The 26,713-nt window shown below is 44.4% G+C and overlaps 1 protein-coding gene across 4 annotated transcripts in view; it reads left to right on the forward strand.

Moving 5' to 3' along the window:
• The window catches only part of ABAT (4-aminobutyrate aminotransferase), a 712,333-nt gene that overhangs the window by 585,321 nt on the left and 100,299 nt on the right, over positions 1 to 26,713 (forward strand). For all 4 annotated transcript variants that reach the window (XM_086941270.1, XM_086941269.1, XM_086941268.1 and 1 more), the window contains exon 8: positions 2,040 to 2,132. In XM_086941270.1, coding sequence (XP_086797396.1) covers positions 2,040 to 2,132 — 93 coding nt within the window. The remainder of the gene's footprint in view (positions 1 to 2,039; positions 2,133 to 26,713) is intronic.

Here is a 26,713-nt window from a genome sequence, read left to right on the forward strand (position 1 = left end):
CAGCCATACAGCCCACATCCCGAAGGCTGGGCGGCGTAAAGTCAAGAGGCGCCTTGACATACACACTTCAAACTGAAAGTGCCCTGCTCTCTCTGCTGTTGTCCTTCAGCAGCAGCCCTGCTCCTGTCCTGACGCTCCATTTGGGACGGGGTAAAGAAAAATAAAATGGTAATGAATTAACTTCATTACCATTTTATTTTTCTTTCTGGGGGCGTTTCAGTGGGGCGACGCTCCACCGCTCAAACGGAGGAGCCGCCTCTGTTAATGTTCTGCGCACACAGTTCATCTGGGTTGTGGTAGATACGGCTAGGGCATAGCGCATCCCATACTAATTTTGTATATTCAAGTCACAGGGATTTTTTAGTATCATCCAAGGAATAATATTCCCAAAGAGGCTTCTGAAATATTCCTCCATGAGATGCGGCTCCGGGTCATTTCCAAAAAAGGAGGGTTTTCAACACTACAACCAACTCAACTGGCGTAAACTCTAGCTCCACTTACACAGCAGTAATCGGAATATCAGGGCCCAAATGCACAATTGTTTATCTGCATTATTCTCAGCAACTTTGAGTGGTTAGTTATAATAAGAGGTATTAGACTGGCTAACTTACTGTCTTGATTATCCTGCAATTTGTTGACTGATATCACATTATTTTCAGAAAAAGATCATTTTTCTTTTCATCCTAAGTGCTCTATTAAAAAAAAATGCCTGCCATATAATCTAGTTGGCATCTGGGCTTTGAGCTTCCTCTTTTCTGAAGCCTGTGGCCCGATTCTGGCTTTCTTTAAATTTTTGAGAGCACCTATTATATGACAAAGCAAGGACTGCACAGGTCTCTCTTTCAGAAATGTCTCAGTTATCCTGTGTTTTGTCAAACCGGCTTCGTTGACAACTGACTTTCATTTCAGGCACAGATTCTAGTACCGCCAGCAGGTGACGTCTAAATGTTTTGATCATCTTCTCTTATTCTATTACCTGGATCACGCCAGTAATTAGTAATACCTCATTGTGGTCATGCTGGTAATAAATGAATCACTTCACTCAAATCCAGGTACCAAACTTGACCAGATATGAACATTCTTTCCAACCGACTAACCAGTTAATTTATTGGTTTCGGTATGGCGCTCCTTCAGACATGGCTGCTTGCCTGGAGTATGAAGAAGTGTCAGATATAAACCTATTCTTATTTTCAATCAATTGGTGTTTCGTCACATTTGGTGGGACATGGATGTCTAAAGAAATGTGTGTTCCGCACTCATTGAGGGAATTGAGTTCCCATCTATGCCATGTGCATACTTCCAGTTAGCATAAGAATTATATTGTGACAGAAAGTCCGCTTTGGTACGAGGTCTGTGGATAAACAAGAATATTGGTAAAGTGTCTCAGCTTTTCCTCAAGGATCCCATTAAACACTGATCCATCTACAGGATCCATTCACTGCACAGAAGGAGTTCAAAGCACTAAACGCCTTCTGAGTTTATTTTATTATAATAAGTGCTGAGATCCATGTATTCTCAGAGATGACGTATCAGTAGTCCGAGTCCTAAATACTTATACTAAAATAAATCATCTTTCAAAGGAAATGGTTCAAAAATGAGATACTGTAGACTGCGACAGATATGTATTTTACCACATGTGGCTTCTGCATTTGGTAACAAATTAAGTCTTATTACTTTAGATTTTGTAGTCATTTTCAAAATGTACTCTACTTACCTTATTTTATTTTGTAATTTAAATAACTTTAAATGTTGAAGACTTGTCTCGTACGTCTTACTCAAATCCTGATTACTCTGATTGAAAGTACAATTCCATGAAATATCATGTGCACATCTGTACAATGTATTTTTCTTTCTTTTTTATCTGTTGTATTTATAGAAAAGTCCTTTCTAATTTGAATGACCAAAGTCTGCAAAATATACTGCAAATATGAATTACCCATCTAATAAAAAAAAATAGAACTTTAAAAACAAACATAACAAACAACTTAGCACTTGTATGAAAATGCCCTAACTGCTGCAGTACCACCTTCTTTCCACAGGTGGCGCCGGATGGAATGAGCCAGGTCATCACCATGGCCTGTGGATCCTGCTCCAATGAAAATGCTTTTAAATCGGTCTTCATGTGGTACCGAGTGAGTATGTCTCCAAAGGTGGATCTCCAATTCACACCACCATTCATTTCAAGACAGCCTCTTAAAGTAATGACAGCCAATGGAGTGAAAGTGCATATGTTTGTCTATATACAATGAATAGAATTTACTTTAGTGACACACAAGTTTTGTTTTACTATTGAAATTTGTTGTATTTAAGCCTCTAAAAAAACCATCTGCTGGGAATACAATCCATTTACAATTCTGGGGCCTAGCTGCTACGCAAATAAAAACTATGGGTGTATTAACACAACCAGGAAGCTATCTATGTGTCTGTGCTTAGCCAACCGGAACAGGGGACATTCACCCTGATTCACAGAGATATTTCTGTCAGTAGGTGTAACTTACTCTAGACTTCTTACCTTCCTGGATGTCCACCACTAAGCCAGACGTACTCATGGAATAAGGCTTTGTCAGTTCACATTGGGTGGGTGCTGACTTACAGTGCACAGTCCACCCTAGTGTAACTTATCTCAATCGCAAGACAATTATTTTCTAGTTCAGAAAGAAAATTGAAGAATGCTATCACTCCTTGAAGACTTGGTTGCCCTTCAGTAGTCCAGTTCCCAGCAGGCAGACACTCTGTCTCACTCAACGGTGACTGAATTCACAGTGTTAAGGTAATTAAGTATCTCTCTTCTGTACTAACATATACTTAGAGAGTCTGAGATTTAGACAAAATAGTCATTAAACACTGTAAAATGTGAATCAACTGGAAGGTCATTGAGGTTCCAGCACTAGATTGGGAGGCGAAACCTTATGGTGTAAATGACCACTATGTATGGAAATGCCTCTGCATAAAAGCAGCATCACTGTGATCGCTTAGGATTCCAGTCTTACAGGATCAATTAGACAACTGAAAAAGCCCTAAAATGCAAATTGCATGTACACGGTTTACCTCTTGCTCCAGTTAGGAACTGCATGCTAATTGTTTTTGCTCCGGTTATTGCACGTGCAGTTAAAACACGCTGATAACTAGTGGTAATTGGCAGTGGAAACTGTGTCCAAGGGAATAATTTAGGCAAAATGTGGGCGAAAGTAGTTTGTTTCCGCTATTCCTCAGTACTGACGGCTGAGGTCATATGAGGTGTAGAAGAATACCATGGTTCATATTATGTAGAAGGGGCACTGCCGCGGTCTGTGCCGCGACGCACCCCTAAAAGGAGGTGTATTGCACAGACCTGTTCAGTGCAGGTAGTATCGCGTCCACCGTATGAAAACGGATCAGAGATCTCCCTGCAGACGGAAGCAGTGAGTGGCTTCATCCACCAGCAAGGGGATCTCTTGGGTGGTTCATGGATCCCCAGATCCCCTCTTTCAATGCGTGCCCTTTGAAGACGCACTGACTGTCCATCCCCTCTTTGTGGTGGGCCTCAGTGTGCCCCCTGACAAGTTCTTTGCCTCTGTGTCCATGTCTGTAATATGGCAGCGCTCATTTGCATGGGACCATCTACCCATACAAATGAAGGAATGTCCTGTTTAGTGTTGGCAGGATCTGTATTTCAGACGGGGGTTTACAAGCTTCTGCAGCCGCTTCTGTAATACCAGAGTGCCCCCTGGCCAAAGACCATGGGCACACACTTGCATGATCGAACTGGTAATGTACAAGCAGTCTTGTGTGCTCTGACATGTCTTTGTGAATCAGCCCAAAGCATCCAGCTCCTTGCTAAGACAAGTCCAACGAGGGAACACTCTTTTCCATTTTTGCTTGTACTTACTTTACATGAATAGTCCCTGAATATTCACGTTTTTTTTGTACTTTAGATATTTTTGGGCTAATCATAAAGGCATAGAAGGGCATGTAAAAGAATGCTACAGGAATACTATTTTAGGTGCCTCAAAATGATTTTACGAATAGGCCCCTATAGAGTTTATCGCAATGCCTATTGATCCTGTTGGAGATTTTAGTTGAGAAATAATTGTTTAGCTATACTGGGAACCAGCACTATTTCTTTGGTGCCTCCTCAGCCGTTGGATTCAGCCTTCCTTTGTTGTATTCCTTTAATTTACGTTGTAATAGGAAATGATCTCCGAGCCTTGTTGGCTTCTTACAAACATAAAACATGGTGAACATAAGATGGATGATATCCCACCGTGGGCCCCATTGCAAGTGACTGCATGAAAGGCCCGGTAGTACTACACTTAAGGTCTGATTACAAATATAGGTGCTATATATCGCGCTGTTAGACCTGACATCTTTGGCGTGAGTTCTTCCCCTATAGTTTGCCTCTGCTACCTGGATTTGTGATGCTATGCTGAATTTCGTTTTGCTGGTTTAGATGTATTGGACACTCTGCCACTGCTAATCAGTGTCAGAGTGTAAGTGCTCCTAAGGTAAAATATCATATTTGATTGGATATACCTGATTGGCATATCTGTATCACCAGGAATTCCCTAGTAATGTGCACTGTGTGTGCCAGGGTTGGTGATGTCAGATGCTACTAGTGGTTCTGCAGCGCTGATTGCACCACCCACATGTGTAGCTTTAAAATGGTGTCTCAGGCCTGCCTTTGCAGGCCTGCCTGCAGTCTCTAGGACTGCCATGTCACCCTGGTCAGTGTCCACACTGACTGGGCCTAACCCTTCCCTTTTTGTGCACATCAGTCATCCCTATGAAAGGCCCAAGGTACCCCCCTGGGCAGGATGCGGTGTATGTAAAAGGTAGGGCATGTACTAGTGCAGGTACCATGCCCTGGTAGTGAACAACAGCCATTTTATGTGCTCACTGCTGCAAGGTTATCTTGCTCCATATGATAACATGGGAGAGGCTGGGGCCAATGGCTGTCAGCCTAACTCCTCATAGGAACAAGATAAGACATGAGTGTTTCATATCCCTGCGCTCAGCATTTAATAACCCATCTTTTGTGAGGGGTGGTTTTTAAATCCTGAGTGGGAGAATAGTACTTTTAGAGAAGTCTCTATTCTCCTGTCTGACCCTCCTGTGTGCCTGGGTATGGTTGGGGATTGACTGTCTGGTTTGGAAGTGACAGGAGCAGGAAGCCCCCAGGGGGTTAGATGAGTCAGCCCTTTGATGGGGTGCTGGTATTAGCATCTGGAAGTGAAGGGGGGAGGTAGCACCTGGAAATAGCCAGGGATGTGCCTGCCTGCCACAACACTGGCTCCAACCTCCTGCTGGGTGGCTGACGACCCTGCCCCTCTCCTTGAAAGGAACCAGGAAGATCAGATAACAAAGTGCTCCACTCCACCCAGATCTGGGATCAGACAAGGATTCAGGGTCCAATGCACAAGGAACTTCAAAGAACTTCTAGGGACTTCAAAGGACTTCAAAGCCTTTTGGGGGTATAAGTATAGGACCCATGTCCTCAGAAAATCAGATTCTACAACAATCAAGAAGGAACCTCTGCTGGAAGAAGGACTGAAGAACTGAAGGAAGATTGCCTTGCTGTGTGCTCTAAGGGCTGACCTGTTCTGCTAACCAACTGAGCTGAGGAGAAGAGGGACTTTGCTGTGTGCTGTGACCCTGCTTGAAACCTACAAAGACTTTTGCTGTGTGCTGTGTCTTGCTGTGAATCTCCATGGCCCTGAGAACAGCTGGCCTCCTGTCTGCAACCCAGGACTACAAAGGTTGCCCCAGAAGAAACTGCTGTGTTCGCTAAGATCTGCTGTGCCCTCCTGCTTGCCTTGCTGTGTGTTCCTGGAAGTGTGGGTTCGATCTGAAGAATCGGAAGAGATCGAGTGTGGGGCGCGCTGGGTGCTCTGAGTGCCTAGGAGCGCCACGCTGAAGATTCCCTACAAGTTGCACCACTGTTCGACGTGCTCATCGGCACGTGTGGGGCTGAAGAAGTGTTGTCGGTGTTCCCAAGGGGTTAAATCGCACTCCGTGCGGAGTCGCGTGACCTGTGACCCCGGGAGCCGTAAATTCTTGCCATCGGACTTCACCGCCGCGGCCTAGGGCCCGCGAAACCAACTTGCAAACTGATCGGCACCTTGGCTGATGCACGAAGGGGCCACAACCTGATTGGTTGTTGCCTGGAGGCTCGTCGGAGAAGACGCGCTGTGATTGGCCGCTGCTGTAAGCTGTTCTCGTGAGCTGCGCATCGATTGGAGGAAGTGCCGCCGCGTCATCGGAAGCTGTCCCTGTTAGAACTGACAAATTTTAACGAAGGTTGAGGTATTTAATGCGTCCGATTATCATTGGACATGTTAAATACCTTCCAATCCGCAATTGTGCCCCCTGCGTAAACAGTTTACTCATGGGTCTGAATACATGGACCCACTCGTAATCAGGCTCTTAGTATTAACCCCTTGAATGCTCATGACGAGCTGAGCTCGTCATATGCCACGGCGCTCCGGTGCTCATGACGAGCTCAGCTCATCATGAGCCGTGGAGCGCTCGCATGCGGGGATAATTCCCCTGCTGTGCTGAGCGTTCCACGGGAAAGGGTGTGGCCGTGACCAGCTGTGCTCGTCATGAGCACAGGAGCGCCGTGCCTCATGACGAGCTCAGCTTGTGAGCGCTGTGCGAGCCCCCCTCCGCCCCAGCACAGCGAGGGAATATCCCCCACAGCGAAGGGGTTAACAATACCGGGCGGTATTATTATTCCCTTATCAGGCCATTATGAGTATTCACATCTGGAATGGCAATATGCACCCAGAATTACAGGCCCACTTCCAATCCCTTCTCATCCAAAAACGTGAATACCAGAACGCTTGTAATCGTGCTACCCTTAGGGAAAGTGTGTAACAACTGTACCTAAAAAAAGCGCAACAGCTTATCCATGTGGAAACATGATGAAATGTGTGTAAACAGAAGATATTGCCTTTAGATATTTTGTTTAACAGCAGTCGAGATGTGTTAGTAAACATTACATGGCGATTGAAAGCAGTGCAACTGTAAACATCTGTTGTGTCCCGCAAGCGCAAAATGAATCTGGAAATTCTAAAAGATTTACCGTACTGTTTAATTAATGGTACATGTGCACAGCTTCTTTCATGTAATAGGCTCGTCTGTTCAAGCTGTTCCAGTACGTGCACCATTGAACTAAGCCTCCTGGAAACAATTGCACTTTGAATGGAAAGCAAGCATTGGCAAAGACAATACATCTAGATTTGGCAGTGCTTGATTCCTTTAAATCTGTAAGGTTAGAGTAATCAGACGTCCTGGATTTTGGTGGACTGTCCCGGTGTCCTGACACTATTCTTCATTTTAACTAAATGTTCCAGTTTTTGGTACAAAGGTCAGGTAATTGAGCAAAGCAGAATTGAAAGATATGCTCTCCTTTCACTGGCGCTTCTGTAGACTGACAAAAATTGAGTAATTTATCTATTTCTGTCAGATCTATATATCTATATCTATCTATCTCTCTCTCTCTCTATATATATATATGGGAAGATGAAGGGAGTGCTGTTGCTGCAATAATTAAAGGATACAGTTTCAGCTTGGGTGTGCCACTTACTGCTTCCCGGGGGTCTTCGTGGATATATATATATATATATATATATATATATATATATATATATATATATATATATATATATATATATATATATATTATTTATTCCAAAACCTGGTCCAGCACACTTTATTGCGCGGCTTTCTGGCATGACGCGTTTCGTAATAAAACTTTTTCAAATGCCTTCAATCCTTGAATGCTCGCCAATGTCCACCTTTTAAACAAAATGTCTTGCTGCGATTGGCTGCTGACACCTGACAGGTACTAGGGAGTATCCCAAAACTCGGCACTCCGGGTCTCAGGAACGGCAGTCACCAGGCGTCTGTACTGTACTTATAACCAGAGGATATATATATATATATCCTCTGGTTATAAGGACGCCACTCTGCTGGTGCTGTTTAAACAAAACCTTTATTTCACCAAGCTGCACACTTAGGGCCTCATTATGATGGAGGATTTTCCGCCTCCCCCGGCCGGGGGAAGCCACCTCCGGCCCGGAGGAGGCGGAAAATCCTCTGCGGACTCACCAAAGACCCACCGCCGCATTACGATGGCTGGTGGGTCTTGGTTACAGTCCGCTGCTTTTCCGCCGCGGTCGGATTACAACCGCGGCGGAAAAGCTCTCATTTGGCTGGCAGTCTCTATCAGACACCGCCAGCCAAATTAGGAAGCATGTGTACTTTTGATTTTGGGGGCCCGTTGCGGGCCCCCTGTGTGTTGGCGGATGGGGGGTACCTATTTACTTGCACAAAGCGGCAGGCACCGCGCGGTGCCTGCCGCTTTGTGCATGTAAATGTTAAACATGCACTTTTAACATTGCGGCGGGTGCTGCTTGAAGCAGCACCCGCCGCAATGTTAAATATACAGGATGTGATCGCCAGGGTGGCGGTCACATCCTAATGGCACATGAGGGAACGCCGCAGCCCATGCGGACGTTCCCTCATCCTCTGGGGTCACGGACGGACGCAAGTCCATCCGCGATCCTAATGAGGCCCATAGTCCGGTTAATTTCGAGCCTTCCCCGAAGCGTTTCGAAGCTGCTGCTTCTTCCTCATGGGGCCATTTGGCAGCACGTGACAGGGTTTAACCACATCCTTCATTTTTAAACCATTCTCTCCAGTGAGGTGTGCTGGGGGATGTAGTTCAATTCTTCCCCTTCATTGGGGTCCTTCATGTGCCATAATCCAATGCCATTTAAAACTCATTTTACCACCCTCCAGTGGGTTCCAGACATTTGAGTGCAGCAGTTTACTTATGAAAAACACCAGCGCTGTAATCCAGGCGGAGTGATCCCCGCCTACAGACCTGTTCCTCTGAGTCTTGCCAGGTGGTGCATCCTCCGCGGCTGAGGCCGCCGCGTTAAACATCCAACAAAGTTGCCTCTGGTTATAAGGACGCCACTATATATATATATATATCTATCCCAGGACAGGTGCATGTTGGGGTTGAGGAACCATATCATGAAAACTACTTCTTCATACCACAGTGTACTGAGCATGCACTCGCCTCCAGTAGGGAAATCTCTTAAACTCTGTTATTTTTCATTATAGTTTATTGTATGCAATGCTGATATCCCCAACACGTTACAGTGTATTCCACGTCATGTTCATGGGTCAACAAGGGGTGGAATACGCTGTAAAAACGATAATGAAGAATAAGGGAGTTTAGGTGATTTCCCTGCTGGAGGCGAGTGTACATTCCGTACACTGTGGTATGTGGAAGTCGCTAGTAGGTAGTTATGGTTACAACCTAGTTTCCATAGGAAGAGATCATTTTCAGGTGCCTATATCTTTGGCGCTGCTTGATGAATGGTACTTGAGATGGAGTCTAGAAAGTTTTGGGGTGATCCTTCAAGCAGAGACTGAGAAAAAAGGGGGTCCCAAAATGCATTTTCTTTGTGTTATTTCCCACAGGACCTTTGTACAAGCCTACAACCTGAACCGCTGGACGGAATAACACAAAATTTGACATGAAGTTGGATCTTGGTACGCAGATCATTTTTTTTGTGATTCGGTATAAATCCGTTCAGTTGTTTGGGAGAAATTCAGTGGGAAATAAATTTGTATATATGGGAGCGCAGATAATTCACAGATTACCCTGCGAATTATCCACAAAGCTGGAGGTGAAATGAAGGCCCTGATTGGCTGGCTTTAGCTTGAAAGAAAAGTTGCGGCTGCTTCCTCGCATCGGCTCTGTGTGGTGAAATACATTGTAAAACAGATATAAGGGGACATGATGATGGTATCCTGACCCTAGAGGATGCATAGAGGTGTCCCTTAGGAGCCCTTATGACCCTAAAATTGTGTTGTTTATTTTTTTCGTCACAAATTACTATCCACAGATCCTCTGCAAATTGTAGCGCAAGCAGATAAAAAAAACATGGAAATTCAATGATAAAACCTAAGGTTGCAGTATTAATATAGTTATGTTGATTTTTTATTTATACAAAACCGTAGAAATTCAGCAGTTATACTTACACTTATCTGAGGAAGCTATAACGTTTGCCATTAAGTAACTTAAGGCCACAAGTTATAGTTACTTAGCAGAAATATATCTATAAGTCTAACTATAATTGCTGAATTTCTATGGTTTTGTATGAGTAAAAAGTCAGCGTAACTATAACAACCCTTGCTTTTATATATATTTATATATATATATATATATATATATATATATATATAAAACTGATGCTCTGAATAAACACCACTAAGCATTAAGTCTTGCTTCCGGAGTCTGTTTCCCGGTTCTGCGCCGCTGCCCTGGATGGTTGCACTGCTGCGATTTTGGTGTGATATATGTATATATATATATATATATATATATATATATATGTCCACAATGTGATCCTTGGAACAGCGCGCTCTTATAGCGGTGCCTGGCGTGGAGGCCGGATCCTGGCCTCAAATTCAATTTTACATGCAAAAATGCACAGCACTCCGGAGTGAAAGTTATTTAACGTAATTTATTTTCACAGATCCCAACCTACGCGTTTCAGTCTACTCGGCTTTGTTCTCCGTGAAGGCGGAGTGCTGTGCATTTTTGCATGTAAAAAAAAAAAAGTATACCTGGACAATGAATTCTGGGGCTTGTAGTGTTTACGACCAGCAAGCGGTGAGCAGTAACTTTAAAAGGGGTGTGGCGACCCTAAACCAATGGGACAGTGGTGGGGGGAGTACATAACAGTGAACCAGTCTACAGGATCATGTTTTTAAAAGGCATCTGAGGAAGGCCGTTCCAGGCCGAAATGCATCATGCCGATTTTGCAAATAAAAGTGTCTCCAACGATATCCCCGCTGTGGCCTCTGCTTCTTCGGTTTTGCGAGGAGTTCCTGTCATGTTTTGCGCGGTGTCCAGTAACGCGCTACAGAGGCCCTGTTCCATCAAAAGGCCCGGGCTTATCTGGTGTCTGCTACGGCAGTTCTCGTTGGTGCAAGGTATTGCAAGAGTCCCGGGTCTGCCTCCAAACACAGCGATTTCCAGGGCGGCTGCACAACGGGCCGTGACTTCACGACGGATGGAAAACAGTACTGACATTTCTATCCCTGCCTGGCGAACCTCTGTGAACGCGAGGTTGGAACGGAAAGGGGACCGGAGGAGACGCTCAGCAGTTAATTTTTCCTGTATTTTGACTGGGTTGGATCTCTTAGACTCTGCCACATTCCGCCATTCCACGTGGACACCCAAAAAAGCAGCACTTACCTGGACAATGAATTCTGGGGCTTGTAGTGTTTACGACCAGCAAGCGGTGAGCAGTAACTTTAAAAGGGGTGTGGCGACCCTAAACCAATGGGACAGTGGCGGGGGGAGTACATAACAGTGAACCAGTCTACAGGATTATGTTTTTAAAAGGCATCTGAGGAAGGCCGTTCCAGGCCGAAATGCATCATGCCGATTTTGCAAATAAAAGTGTCTCCAACGATATCCCCGCTGTGGCCTCTGCTTCTTCGGTTTTGCGAGGGTTTCCTGTCATGTTTTGCACGGTGTCCAGTAACGCGCTACAGAGGCCCCGTTCCATCAAAAGGCCCGGGCTTATCTGGTGTCTGCTACGGCAGTTCTCGTTGGTGCAAGGTATTGCAAGAGTCCCGGGTCTGCCTCCAAACACAGCGATTTCCAGGGCGGATGCACAACGGGCCGTGACTTCACGACGGATGGAAAACAGTACAGACATTTCTATCCCTGCCTGGCGAACCTCTGTGAATGCGAGGTTGGAACGGAAAGGGGACCGGAGGAGACGCTCAGCAGTTAATTTTTCCTGTATTTTGACTGGGTTGGATCTCTTAGACTCTGCCACATTCCGCCATTCCACGTGGACACCCAAAAAAGCAGCACTTACCTGGACAATGAATTCTGGGGCTTGTAGTGTTTACGACCAGCAAGCGGTGAGCAGTAACTTTAAAAGGGGTGTGGCGACCCTAAACCAATGGGACAGTGGCAGGGGGAGTACATAACAGTGAACCAGTCTACAGGATCATGTTTTTAAAAGGCATCTGAGGAAGGCCGTTCCAGGCCGAAATGCATCATGCCGATTTTGCAAATAAAAGTGTCTCCAACGATATCCCCGCTGTGGCCTCTGCTTCTTCGGTTTTGCGAGGAGTTCCTGTCATATATATATATATATATATATATATATATATATATATAAAATCAACAAAAGAAAGTCACCTTACCCGAGCCTTGTTGATGACGGTGGTCACGCAGCGGGATGGTGATTCCCGTCAAATCCTTAAAACATGCTGCACATCATTCTCTCAACTGCAACAGACCGCGGACCAAAAGACCTAGGGCAGAGTCCGCCCGCCACCGTAACGGAAAATGGGACCGACCGTCAGAGGTGCGGCGGTCCCACCAGGCAATCTTAACCAGATCCCGCCGCAATGTTAAAGGCCAGTGTGGCGGGCGCATTCTTGCCTTTAACATTGCGGCGGGTGGTGCTGTAAACAGCACCCGCCGCAGTGTTAAAGGTGTATATCGTGCATTGCAATGCACAACGTGACAGGCACTGCGCTGTGCCTGGTGCCTTGTGTATGGCATTGAAGGGGGGTACCATAGGTACCCCCGTGCAGCCACCCACACCCCCCGGGGGCCCCCAACGGGCCCCCAATGTCAAGCACTGCATGCCTTTCCATGGCGGAGTCTCCACCATGGAAAGGCATGCCCACCGCACACTCATAATATGGATGGTGGTGCCTGCAAGGCACCGCCACCATATTGTGTAACTTTTCCACCCGGCCGGCAATCTGACTGATCAAAAAGAGGCAGACAGACTTTCCGTCCGACGCTGTGCCCACCGCCATGCTAATTTGGCAGTAGGTAAATGGGCTTGTGATGGCGGGTGGATCACCACCGCCTGTTCGGCAGTGGCGATCCGCCAGCTATCGTGACAGCCCCCTTAGCGAAGAATGAATTTATTCAGAAAATGGCACAACACTCAACGTGTTTCGGAGCCCACGCTCCTTGCTCACGAGTGGTCGATGTTGTGAGAGTGCACATTTTTTAGGTATCACCTAGGCAGCGCCCTTGCGCTGCCTAGGAGGACCTTTAGTCATCGCTCTGCTCCTGTTGGAAGCACATACTCGTGCTTGTGTCGGGATCCACCCTGCGGGAGTGAGCAGGGGCGCGCCACAAGCACGAGTGCAGTGCTTGAAAATGAGCAGACTGTGCACGCACCACTACCGGGCTTCTTTGATTACCCTCCTACTCACTGGTGTCAGCACTCGCTGTGTTTTGTTGTGATCTTTTGAACGAGAAGTGTTGCCCATCTATTTTCGTCTTTAAGTAAAGCCACGTATGGGGTCTTCTCATTCGTGTAACTCATTCTGCTTCACACACCTGGCCCATCTTTGATCTCTGCCACATGAGACTCCCGTTTTGGGGGGCTAGACTTCAATATTTGGCCTATAAATTACGATATTTTATCTTTCTCCAACTTAAAACCTCCTTAACGCCAATGGAAAAAATTAGGAATTTAATTTCTCTAGTTGTTCCCTAAATCTCATTCTTAGTTGTTCCCAAATCCCGCACACCCCTTTTCCAGTCTAGGTTGGCTCTGTGTCATTATCCTGGCTCTGTGGGGTCTATTCGCCTAAGTGGCTTTTTAAGAGCCCCTCGATCACTCCGGCTTTTGCCAGGCCTTTGTCATCCGCTTTGTGATGTTGTTCGCCGACATCTCGGTGCTTGCACCCCTCCACTGCTTGGGGAGGTCTCGTGCCCCACCTCTCTCCAGCCCACAAAGTCGTGGCGACCGCTGCTGGGAGGAGCTGGTACTTCCTCTCAGGACACAGCGCTGACACTGGCCTCTATTCTCTTCAGAGCAGCGGAGTGCGTATTTCAACAAGCCGTTACTCTTGGGTAGCGCCTTAATAAACCTCACTAAAGCCATGGCTGTTATCTACGTGGACTAGTGCTTCAGTCAGATACAGCAGGTTACAGGCAACATGTTCTTACAACAAATAGCACGATCCAGATGTCAATTAAAATGCCAGAAACGTGACGGGAAACGATATTGGGACAGTTTCACCTTTCAGACCTGTGCTTTAGACAGACTTGTGGACACATGTCGTTGGCAATTTGAGTCTCTGTGAACCTTGGCGCAGAAGTCCCAGCACATTTGTTGTATGTGAAAATGGTACTGCGCATAGTAAAATTAATACGTTTTCAGTAAGGAGCGCACAGTCGGGACCCAGCATACAAATGTGGCATTTTATTGCCGAGTGGGCTTATTTTAATTAAGCCGACTTGCTGCTAAAATAACCGCTGCATGGCACTATATTTTTGCTTTTCCTCACACGAAACTTTGAAATACATGTTCTACGTTTCTTGACGATGAAGGCAAATGGAGTTTGTTGTTGTGCAATATGCAGTCATGGCATCACAACACCTGATCTCACTTCCTGTTTGAGCGGATTATAATATTAACACATTGGATATTGCTTTGGAGTTGTGCCAAATAAGTGACACAACTCCGTGCCAAAATCTTTGCCTCAATTTATACATTTATTTTTTCTAACTTTGCCAGAAGGAAATTAGCAACAAGAAGAACTGTGGCAGCATATCTATTCTGCTTAATTGGTTGCAAAGTCTGCATTCTAAAATATCTTATGGGGTTAAGGCACCTGCTGCATAAATCTTTGTGTGCCCAGTAAATCTCAGGGAATAATGTTAAGATAACTCTGAAGGTTAACATGCTTGCTGGAGAGTTGTGTGTTTTGTCTAGTCCCAGTTTTGAATCAAAGTAGCACAGAGGGTTAATATGTTTCATGCAAAGCATGTGACATGCAGATTTTTATTTTATGTAGATAAGTTACTGCTTTTAACAAAGAGCTTCTTTTATTACTTGCAGTTCATAAATTGTAATCCTTCTAATATAGCACAGTAAGCTATGAGGAAAAGGACATATGACTCATACACCTTGTAACCCTCTCTGTCTTATATAACACATCCTGCAAATTGATTTACTCAGATGATTTATTGCCAGTGTGTTTTTTTTAGCAGTGCTGTATAGAATCCCTTGTGCTGGGTGGCTTCCCTTATGCTGTACACCATAGCTAAAGAAGAATGGAAAAAGCATATAATGGAGCTGCCTGCATCATTTTGTATGTGTGTGCACCACGCAAGTGTACGCCTTCTAAATGACATGGGTGTTTTTTTTCTTTATATTTGTCTGGGATTGATAAAGGAGGTAAGGCTGAGTTTAGGGGTTAGTAGAAGTAATGGGAGGGAAGGCCAATTTTATGGTTATGGAATGCATAGAGGTTAAAGGAGGCAAGGGTAATTTTAGACTTCAGATAATGGAAGCGGTAAAGGAAGACTAGGATTAAAACAAGCATTGGCATAGCCAATAGGTCTCGCCTTTGGGACCTCATATGTATTAAGCTATGCAGTACAATATCCTTGGTGCAACAACATTAACAGTTGCATCACTAAACACTTATAAGTTCGCAAGGGCGCGACCTATAGGCTATGCCAATGCTTGTTATAAAATGCCATGTGATAATAACATAAACAGTGAAAACAGACTTCATTGCTCAATGTTAGGTTACATTTTCGTCACCTAACAAACACGGTTTGAATTCACATAAATCATCCTTTAGCAATGATTCAACTGCAGTGGCGGGTGGGTTTATTGTAATTCCTTATGCAACCTTGACTAATAATATTGAAAGTGCTGTGTAACATGTGTTAAGCATTTCACATCAGGAGGATAAGTAATTGACACGACTTGAGAGCAATACAACACCAATTTATAAAATTAGCTCTGATTTATATATATTTTTAGATACCCAAACGAAATTGATACATACAACATATCCGGAGTTATCAAATTTCAAGCATCAAATGAATCAGCATTTAACAGTGAAAAAACATTAACGTTGCATTCAATGGGGGAAAACACATATATGCAATTGTTTACTGAGAGAGTGAGTTCAACAGAACCCACTTGGAGTTAAGGTCTTGTGAGTCCTTGGACCAGTTCACAACAGCTAGCAAAATTTCACCTTGCTCAGGGGAGTGTGGGGCAAAGGTTCACTTTTAGCTGTCAAACGTAGCTGTTAATCAGGTTCGTGGTCTTTAAATGATTACCTTAGCAGAAAGGTACTTTCGGGTCGAGCAACAACCTTTGGAACTTAAGCAAGGAGCTGGCCCTGGAACAGTAGTCTCCGGGTAGATCGACTCTACCTGGCTCGGGGGACTCGGGTGCAGAGGTGCTCTTGGCTATTCATGGTGCTGAATGGATGTGCGGCCAGCAGGGCTGACAGGTGTTCCTAAAGAGGGTAAAACAAATGCAAGATCTTTACGAGGAAGCCACAGGGGTAGTTGGTCATTCCTACAGTTGGATCTCTCCTCTTGAAGCTACAAATAAAGTAGGTAGTAATGGGACTGACCAGCAGCAGGCATTGGTACCTGCAAGCACTGTGGTTGAGGAAATCTTCTTCCAGAAGACAAGGGGAACGGTGTAAGAAGCTGAGCCTCATTGAGGGTCGGGACTACAGTTCCCAGAAGCCACCTGCCCATTGACTTTGAGCAGCCACGCCAGATGTCTCGGTGGACAGTACTTCAAGGTCGTGGATTTAGTGGTTTGTGCCTGCCGACTGCAGGAAACTAGTTCCCCTACCCCAAGGGAGTTCTTGTGAAGTCTGGGGTTTGCAGAGGGGTTCACCTTCCTTTTGAAACCGGTCTCTTGCATCAGTCGAATTGCAATTTAGAGGGTGCAGGGTGGCGGCCACAGGTGCAGAATTTAGCGCCTCTGTTCGTGGAGTCCTGCCTTGTCATGGAAACGGGTCTCATCTTTGTATCACATTGAATCTGAGGTTCTGGTGTCATGGGTGCCCCTTAAATCCTGGATTGTAGGGGTGTTAGTGGGTGTGGGGATTAGTAGCCAATGGACAGCTAGTCCTGCTGCTAATCCGCCCCACGAGTAACAATACCCGGTGGGACTATGTCACTAAAACTAGTCGGAACCTGATTTTTAGTCTGGTTCTAAATGGCAAAAACCATCCTCGACTGTGCACCTCAGCTTCAACACCCTAGAGGTGTTGTCAGACTTGTGGAGGTGCACGCCTCCTGCTTAGCTAATTTCCAGCCTGCCCGTGAAAAGCAGTGCCTGGGGCAGGGGGAGGCTTTGTCCATGAGTAGGGGACAAGTTCCTTTGTCTAGTGGAGAATAAGGCTTGAATGCTCTGTATCCTGGCTGGACTGGGATAGGCTAGAGCTGTAGATGTGTTTATGGTAGCTCCTAGATACTGATGCACGTGCGAAGGCTCTAGGTGCGACTTTGTGTAGTTGATCGTAAACCCTAAGTTGTGCAACAGTTGAATTGTCTGCTGAGTGTGTTGTACACATTGGTGGAATGACTTGGCTTTTATGAGCCAATCGTCCAGATAAGGGAAGACGTGTATCTGTTGTCTTCTGAGATGTGCTGCTACTACTGCTAAGCACTTTGTGAACACCCGTGGTGCTGTTGTAACACCAAACCTTTATACCCTCCAGAAAATACACAAATATTGGGACCCCCCACTAGGATGACCGATTATGTCAGGAATTGGCTCTTTGTAAGAGACCCTGCCCCAATTCTGTGATTATTATTTCAAACCCATTCTACAAATAACAAAAACATACATAAAAGACACTAAAGATTTATTGACACAAATTTGAGATTACAAATATAATGCTCAAACACACCTACTATTGAGCTTAGATGTGGAAAGCTTCTATACGTTCTCCCACAGGATGAGGCTCTGGAAGTATTAAGAAAAACATTCCACAAAGATGATTGGCAATTTAACACACCAAAATAATTTATTTTGCAATGTACAGATCTAGTTCTGACTTTTTTGAATTTGAGGGAACACTACCTGAAAAAAACAGAACATCAATGGGGAGCACCTTTTGCTCCAATCATAGAAGGGCTTTATGTCTTCAATTTAGAAACAAAATGTATCCTTCATGAGACAAATCCTTAACACAAACATATCTCCATGGGATAGAGATATATAGACAACATCTTCCTTCTATGGAAGTGAAAGAGGAACACAGCTTTAACCTTCATGGTTGGTTAAATGAGCAAGACAGAAACCTCAAATTCACTTGTACCATAGATGAAAACAGTCTTACGTTCTTTGACGTCACTATCTTTCATGAAGATGGTGGGTTACATACAGACGTACCATAAACCCACAGCAAAAGCGAATCTTTTGAGATTTGATATTTTTCACCTGCGCCCCCTGCGAGAGAATCTCCCTTATGAGCAGTTTCTCCGCTTACGACGCAACTGTAGCCAAATAAAAGACTTATCATGACATCCCAAATATTGGCATCCCCCTTGTGTCATTTGAGATGTCATCAGTGATGTCATCAGTGATGTCACTGACCATGTCATGAATGATGTAATATGTGACATCATCAGCAGTGGATTGCGGGTGCGCGATATATAGTTAGTGCAACTAACTATATATGCGAATTTCAACGGTTTTGTGTGAGTAAAATAAGGTTTTGTAAATGCTAATTCCTAACTATATATTGTCTATAACCTATGGTTTTTTCAGTGAATTTTCAAGGTTTTGTAAATGCTAATTCCTAACTATATATGGTCTATAACCTATGGTTTTTTCAGTGAATATATATATATATATATATATGTATATATAATTATGACGGCATGCGATTAAAAGAAGCCTGAAGCACCGCGAAATTCTGGTCCGTGCATTGTTTTCCTCTGTGCAAACTACGAGTCGTTTTGTACGAGCGGAACTTTGGTCATTGGATATATATATACATACATACATGTATATATATGGCTTGCTTAGCCTTGATGAATTTAAATTTCTCAAAAAAGACTTTCCAGTGATGCAGTGTTTTATCTGATCCCTAAACTTCACAAGAACACTGTTAAACCTCCCGGTAGACCGATTATATCAGCGAGGGGCCGTCTACTGGAAAATGTCACTTGGTATATTGACTTCTTTCTGCAAGATTTTGTAAAGATGTTACCCTCGTACTTACAAGATTCTGGAGATTTCCTAAGAAAGTTGTCAAATGTGCAGTGGGATTCTCAATACTGGTTAATTACACTAGATGTCTCAGCTCTTTACACTAGTATTCAGCACAGGGACGGGCTGAGAGCTATTTAGTTCCATCTGGGTAATAGATCAATCCAATTGAGCGAACACAACAAAATGCTAACCACGATATCCTTTTGCCTGCATAACAACTTTTTTATGTTTAACAACCAATATTTTCATCAGATCAGGGGAGTGGCCATGGGGGCCTGCTTCTCTCCGAGCTATGCCTGTTTGCATATGGGCTACTGGGAGAGGCAGGTCCTCTTTGGCACACACCATGAGGTGGTTGTCAGGCATGTGGTACATTGGTACCGCTATATCGATGACATTTTTCTGATATGGCGGGGCACCAAGCAGGAAGCTGTTGATTTCATTGAAACTCTCAATGTGAATTTGTTCAATCTAGGTTTCACTTATAACATGAGTCAAGAACGAATCTGCTTTTCTGACGTAGAGGAATAGCAACAGGTTGGAGACTGTGCTTTACAGAAAGCCCACTGCCGTCAACACTGTGCTGCACGCGAAAAGTCCTCACCCGGCGCACCTGATCCGCAGTATCCCCTACGGGGAGTTGCTGCGGATCAGGCGTATTTGCAGCACAGAGTCACTCTGCAAGGCAGCTCAGAAGGACAGTAAAGCTCGGTTTTTTAGCAAGAGGCTACACAGGGACTGCTATAGATATAGCAATTCGGAAGGCAAATGCCATCCCAAGAAGTGAGGCTCTCTTGCATAAGAAAGTGCAATCAGCGGTAGCTAAAGGGGCCAAACAACCGGTTAGATTGGCCCTTACTTACAATCGGCAGCACCAAGCACTCCGTAAAATTGTTACGAAAAATTGGAACTTGGTCTGCAATGACCCAGTCATTGGCAGTTTATTGTCTCCTAGACCTGACATCTCGTGTAGAAAGGCGCGCTCGCTAAGCGATGCTTTGGTTAAATCCAGCCCGGAAATACTTACCAACACTTCTTGGCTTCAAGCCAGCAAGGGTTTCAGGAAATGCGCCAGTTGCAAGGCTTGCAAACACGGGGTGAGCAAAACAGAGTATATTACACCTTTCTCTAATGTCCCCCGTGTGATCCAAAAACAACTCACGCGTAAAACTGAGTTTGTAATTTATGTGTTGGAGTGTCCCTGTGGCCTTCGCTATGTAGGCAGCACTAAGCTGCAGGTCCAAAAGCGGATACTCCAGCACATAAGGGCCATCAACACAAGTAACGCAACATATCCTGTTGCACGTCATGTTAAGGATCACCATGATAACCACAGCCATCTGCTTAAATATTTTGTGATCGATGCAGTCCCACCCCTTCGCAGGGGAGGGAACCGTGAGGCAATTCTGAGAGCACTTGAGACCAGGTATATACTGGACCTGGACTGCAGGTCTCCATCAGGCCTCAACACTAGTGTTGATTTCTACACTTGCTTGTAACTGCTTATTTTAGGCCTTTCTCTTCACCTCCCCTGTAGCTTAAGCCCACAGTTCCACTACAGCCTTCCTCCCCTAGGGTAAAATGATGCATTTACAACTGCCCCGGAGATAACAATTAAAGGAGAGTTTATAGTTTGTGGTCTTCTTTCTGTATATAATTCAGTGACTTAAACAACATTATACACATTCTATTGTATTTTTAAACACTAAATGTTTTTTATCATAAAGGGAAACATAAGAAAAAAAGAGATTCCATTGCACAGGTTTTTTGCACTTCCTAAATTCACCTTGTTACTTGAGATAGTTATGTAAATAATGAATGGTATTTTATCCAGGGACGTTCATAATTGTTTGTCATGATGATTGATTGTACCCACTGGGGTTATATCGTGTGGGAGACGTTAAAGGTTATGAACTGATCCTTTAACAAAAATCGCATTATATATGAATTTACAGCCAGGCTTGAGAAATTCTGGGGCTATATCATTCGCATGGGCTATTGATTTTACCCACTTGGGTCATATTTGGTGAATTCCCCTGTGGATTTTACTTTACTGTGTTTCTAAATTAAGGAACTCAAATGAATTTTTGTCTATTGAGGGGCTGTATAGCATGCCATGAGACTTTAATGTTGAGCATTTTTGGTTATTGACACCAATGCTGCTATTGACGATATTTAACTGTTTTACTTTCTGTTAGATATTGTTAGTCACCATGTTTCAGCCTCAATATGAAGTATTGAATTTTTGTACCATTTAATGTCAAAGTATAGCGTTGAGGATTATGCGCCCAGTATTTTCTCTATGTTTACTAATCCTGGCTGTGATGACTTGCAATCATGTAACAGGGTTTTGCACACTTGCACCTTAAAAAGAAACTGCTGCTTCATTAGCGTCATGCGACCAAGGCCTCTGGGTAGGCCGAAACGTTATGCTGGTGGCGAAATTTGAAAACAAATAAATTATTCACCTTAAGCTTGGGTCCGCTCTCGTCTTTTGTCTCCGGTGGAATCCTTCTCGAGGGAGAACTACTGGAGGTGCTGGTTCGAGCTATTGGCAGCGTATATATATAGATATATATATATATATATATATATACATATATATATATATACATATATATATATATACATATATATATATATATATATATATAGATAGATAGATAGATAGATAGATAGATAGATAGATAGTTTCATTTTTTCACACCATTTCAGAGAAAGTTTTCTGTCTGAGAAATTGTGAAGCAAGCACTGATTCACCTGGGTGCATTACAGGCAAGATATACACTGTTATAAATAATTGGATCTCCCCTCTGCTTGTGTTTATTGCTAAGTGTAACTCCACCTGTGACCTATCAATTGGTAGGCTTGGGTTTGGGTTGCAGGGCATGTCTGACCTGGCTCTGACTCAGGTTTGATGGGGGAGGTCATCTCGGGTGGGTTTGACAGCAATGATACGAGTTCGTTATTACGTGTACATATAACATGGCGGTCATTGATATTGCATTTACCAACATTCTCATTATTATGTATACATTTGTCATGGCGTACATCGACATTATATTTACTGGAATTTACATTGTCATGTGCACATACATTATTGCGTACATTTGACATCGCATTCACCAGTATTGACATTATGTGTAAATATATTCTGGTGCACATTGCATTGCATTCACCAATATTGACATTCCCCCCTCTAGTTGAATTTTCAAATACATTATTTTTCTCATATGTCATAACTGTCACACTATTCAAGACTGAATGTGTTACTGTTGTGTCTGCTATCCTTTCTCTAGCTATTTGATCTTACCTAATTTGAGGACTGTATTTTTACATCAGGAAACACCCACTTGTAGGAAGCCACACAGTAGTTGTACAAAAATTACAACCGGAAGCAAAGATGTTCACAGTTTGGTAACCCACTGGAGGAGCCAGGAAAAGATTACTAAAAAAACAAGTCCTGCTCAGGGGCACCGCCCTCCTTCTTCATATCAGCTTGTAGATGATGTAGTGCTTGGAAGGCAAGGATGAGAGTTCCGTTTTCAAGATCATTTCCAGGAATAAATGTGCAACAGGAAGCACCAATCTTGGCACACACCCCACCCTCCATCGCCGTCATCAAGTCCAACACATACCAATGTTGCATCACCATAAGGCGGATGGCTCTTAGTTCTTCCCTGATAACATTTAGGCCTAACTCAGTGTTGTAAATCATTTACAGTAGTTCTCACCTGGTTATCTGTAATTAGCGGGCGTTAGCTTTTGTTTGTACAGTGAAGATAGGTATGGACCCTCCTGCATTCACCTGAGTGTCAGAAAACAGTCTGAATTCTTCCGGAATGTCCTGGCACTGAGCCCAGCCAAAATAGTCAGCAGATCTTCTTTTTCAAGCCTGATGCAACTGAGTTGTTTTCTTCTGTAGCTGATGTTGGACCAACTCAGGCAGATCTTCTTCAGGATTTACCAGGGTTGGGCTGTGTATGGTCATGAGTGTGCAGAGTCTCCGCCCTCTGGTAACGAGCTGTGCATAGGCAGATTCTCTGCATTGTCATTAGTAAACCATCAACATGGAGGTGCCCCGTTGCAGGTCTGGTATGTGCAGTATTGCTTCACAATTTTCATTTATATTGAGCAGTATTGTTCCTTTGCTTCAGAAATACAAAGAATACAGTGTAAGTTTCCGTACAATTAGGCGTTGCCCATTCCCTACCAACCATGTGTACCTATTTATCTCGGTATTTCAGATTTTCTGGCATGGGTTATCTGTGCTGGTGTTTGACCCCCTCCCATGGGACCCATTTCCACTAGCATCATCATGCTGAATGGCCCTGCCCTGGAATTACATATTCAGGGGTCCATTTGTCATTTAGAAAGACCCCCCAAATATGGTAAGGGCCACCCTGGGATGACAGATGGAGGCGGGAGCGAACGTATTTGTGCACTGGTACAGTGGTTCTGTTACCTCTAAGAGCCTCTTTTCTATGAAGTCTTGGGGCCAAACAGGCTCCTCCCCTACAGTGCCCCTTCTGCGCATCCTGTCTAGTTTGGTTTGATTTTTGCTAGGTGCAGTAAAAAGGTATAGTGCTGTGCGGTTGGTCTCATACTGTCAGAGGTTACCGGAATCTCCACGGAAGCAGAATGGATGATAATTTCCCAACACCCACCCGGTGGTGCAGCCACCAAATATTTCAGGTAAGGCTCATCTGCAAGGGGGAAAGGGAATGGGACAGAGAAGACACAACTCTGGTTTAGTGAGAGCCCTCTCACAAGCCGGGATCCTCACTTGGGTACTTCTGTTTTACAGCAACCCGTATCAATCCCAGGAAGGGGAGAGCACCTAATGCACAGAAGAGGGAGACAACAAATAAATCATACAACTCTAACATCCCTCAATTCCTATCTATCTCAATAGAAGAACTCCTACAAATGTAGTCTGGAGTTTGAGCTTCTCTTCTGAATAATTCTGAACTAGAGACAGTACTATTCAAACACTGATATAGTTATGCATTAGACCTAAAGGATCTTAGGCAATGATAGCCAACGTTCTGTTTTGTATCCTGAAGGCTTCTCCAAGTCTGTTAGACAACACTTTATCACCAAGTGAGTCATTACATTAATTAGGAGGCGCGCAAAAGGAACAGGGGAAGGATAAATAGGGAGGAAAGGAAAGAATGCCAATAGGGAGGCAAGGAGAGAACAGTTCAGTGAGTCAATCCTGGATATAGTTCTAGAATCTTACTGACTTTCCAAGTGTCGATGAACTTGGGAGGATTCCTGTCAATTCCCTGAAGCAGTTCTTGAAGTGATGACTTCCATCCGGCTGAGACAAGGACTGCTTAAAATCTCTTCTTTCTGCTGAAGTTAGGGAGGAGACACTGTTCTCTTTCTGAGGGTGAAGCACCGACAGGCAACCGCTGCTCACAAAGAATACTCTTGTGCTCCGGAGACTGTGCAAGCCGGAAGCCGCTGTACTTGAAAGACACAGCTTCCATCTACTGAGGTTGAGCAAACTGAAACCGCTACTCAAGAGTCACCGATCTCTAACAGGAAGCTGGATACTGTGATGCTCAAACTAGGGAACTTAATTCGGAGGACTAAATTAGTACATCGCCCACTCAGTAATAACTGAGGAGGAACAGACTTCAAACAAGCTCTCATCAGAGATTTCAAATTGAAGTGCTCAGAGGAGCACGTGTGCATTCATCTTGAGACATAAACTCTCGCGAGAATGTTCTAAAGTGAATGACCGCATAGACCTGGAAAATGCAGCAGCCGTCCTGCAATGTTCGGATCCAATCAAATTCTGCAGGTTCTTCCAATGATTAATCATTGGAAGCTTCACTAAATTACGTTTTCTTCTCTGACTCCTCATCCTGCCCTGAGCAGGAGACACAACATTATTCTGATTCCTGACACATACCGGGTGATGTTTACTACTGCTCTGTGGGGTTCTACTCTGTTGGGTTGTACCTTGTCCCTAATCCTACATAGGTACAGAGGGATGAGACATTTTGCTCTATCGGGGCTATCTCTTGAGATTAGTAAAGACTGTTTGCGCCTATGGCGTGGGGTATCAGCGAGCATATGTAAAACAACCTGCTTGTGACTTGGGGGCATACGTGGTCATGTGCTTATACCATGTGATGTGTAGGAGAGTGCTGTGTTGTGCATGACAAATGCTAGCATTCGGTTCATTGTAAGCGTAAGTGAAGTAGGAGAGGACCCTACACAAGCGCTACAAGAATGTCGATGTCCATGAAACTAGGCAGATTTCTAGCTTTGGAGGGGCGGGAGAGCACCCATACTAGACAGAGTGTACAAAAATACATCACTTTGAAAACATTTGTAGGTCATGTGATGGTCTCTAGGGGAGATGTCTATCGTCTGAGCACCCAGGGGTGTTTTAGTGAAGTGCAAAAAAGAGTCTGTTTGTAAAAAAGTGCCCGTAAAGGCAGCTTGCAGTCTATGCTCTTGAATAATTGGGTCATGTTGAAGTCCTTTTGGGAGCTACGGCTGAAGGAGTGGCGGGCTGCTGTAAGGATGATGCACATGTGGCTCAATTGCAGAACTGTTTGGATACGTTTTACGGGTTGTAGGTTAGTTGGAAAAAAAACACATATTGTTATATAGTTTTCAGGAAATTCCTGTGCCTCCTTTTTAGCGGTATATTCTGTATCTGTAGCTTTACTATGCACCAAACATTTTAGAGTGGTACTGGAAGGAAGTGGCAGTACTTTTAGAGAATGGTGGGGTTAGGCTTGCATTTGGGTTCTTTTGTAGATACATTGCCTCCCCCTTGCTGTGAGAGGTGGGAGTACTTCACTTTGCCAGCTGCTTCCTTTAAATGTATGTGTGTGTTTAATCGTGTTGTGCAATGTTAAGGGAAGTAGATGTGTAATGATTTTTAGGGGCTTTGCGGGTAATGGTGGTGATTCCGTTGTCACGTGCCTGTCCCTCTTGTCTCTGTACGTAGCGTGTTATGACTTTCTCCCTAATGGGGTTGGATGCTTAGTTTATATGTTTTTCTGGAAAGTTCCGGGTTTCTGGGCTAGTTTTGTGCCTCTTTGTGCAGGTTCTGTTGGGCTTTTACCTATTCTTTTGAGCAGGGCTACTTGTAATGTAGTGTACAGGAGGTAGTTGGGGAGTTGTTTGTGACCCCACTATGGCTGTGCAGGGGAGTGACTGAGATTGTTCTTGTATGCTGGGCTTTCAATGAGAGTCAGGTACGCTGTTAGGCCTTGTGATCAGCCTGATACGGGTCATGCTAATGGCTTTGATCGATTTGGTCTACGAACTGGGTAACGTGATTGCTTGCTTTGGAGTTTTGATTACCTCCTTGTGCTAGATGTGTGGGAAACCTGGCTCCCAACACTGGAGCGTCTGTCTTGTTTTGGAGCTGTAAGGAGGCCTCCATTTGGTGGAAACCCTGCGGCTGTTGAGACCTAGATAGCTCGTCCAAGACCTGTGTGCCGGTTTTTATGCACCAGTCGGGCCACCCTGCCCCCTCGTCAGACTGTCTTCCCCTTGGGGGCATAGCCAGCCAACCCACTGTGGGAAATCAACAGCGGAGAGAGGCCTAGGCCCCAGCGGGCTACTGGATAGCGAACTCTATCTCGGATTCCTGATCGACATAGTGTACTGTGGCCCTCAGGTTGTTT

Source organism: Lissotriton vulgaris, chromosome 10 (genome assembly GCF_964263255.1).
Source record: "Lissotriton vulgaris chromosome 10, aLisVul1.2, whole genome shotgun sequence".
Taxonomy (NCBI): Eukaryota; Metazoa; Chordata; class Amphibia; order Caudata; family Salamandridae; genus Lissotriton; species Lissotriton vulgaris.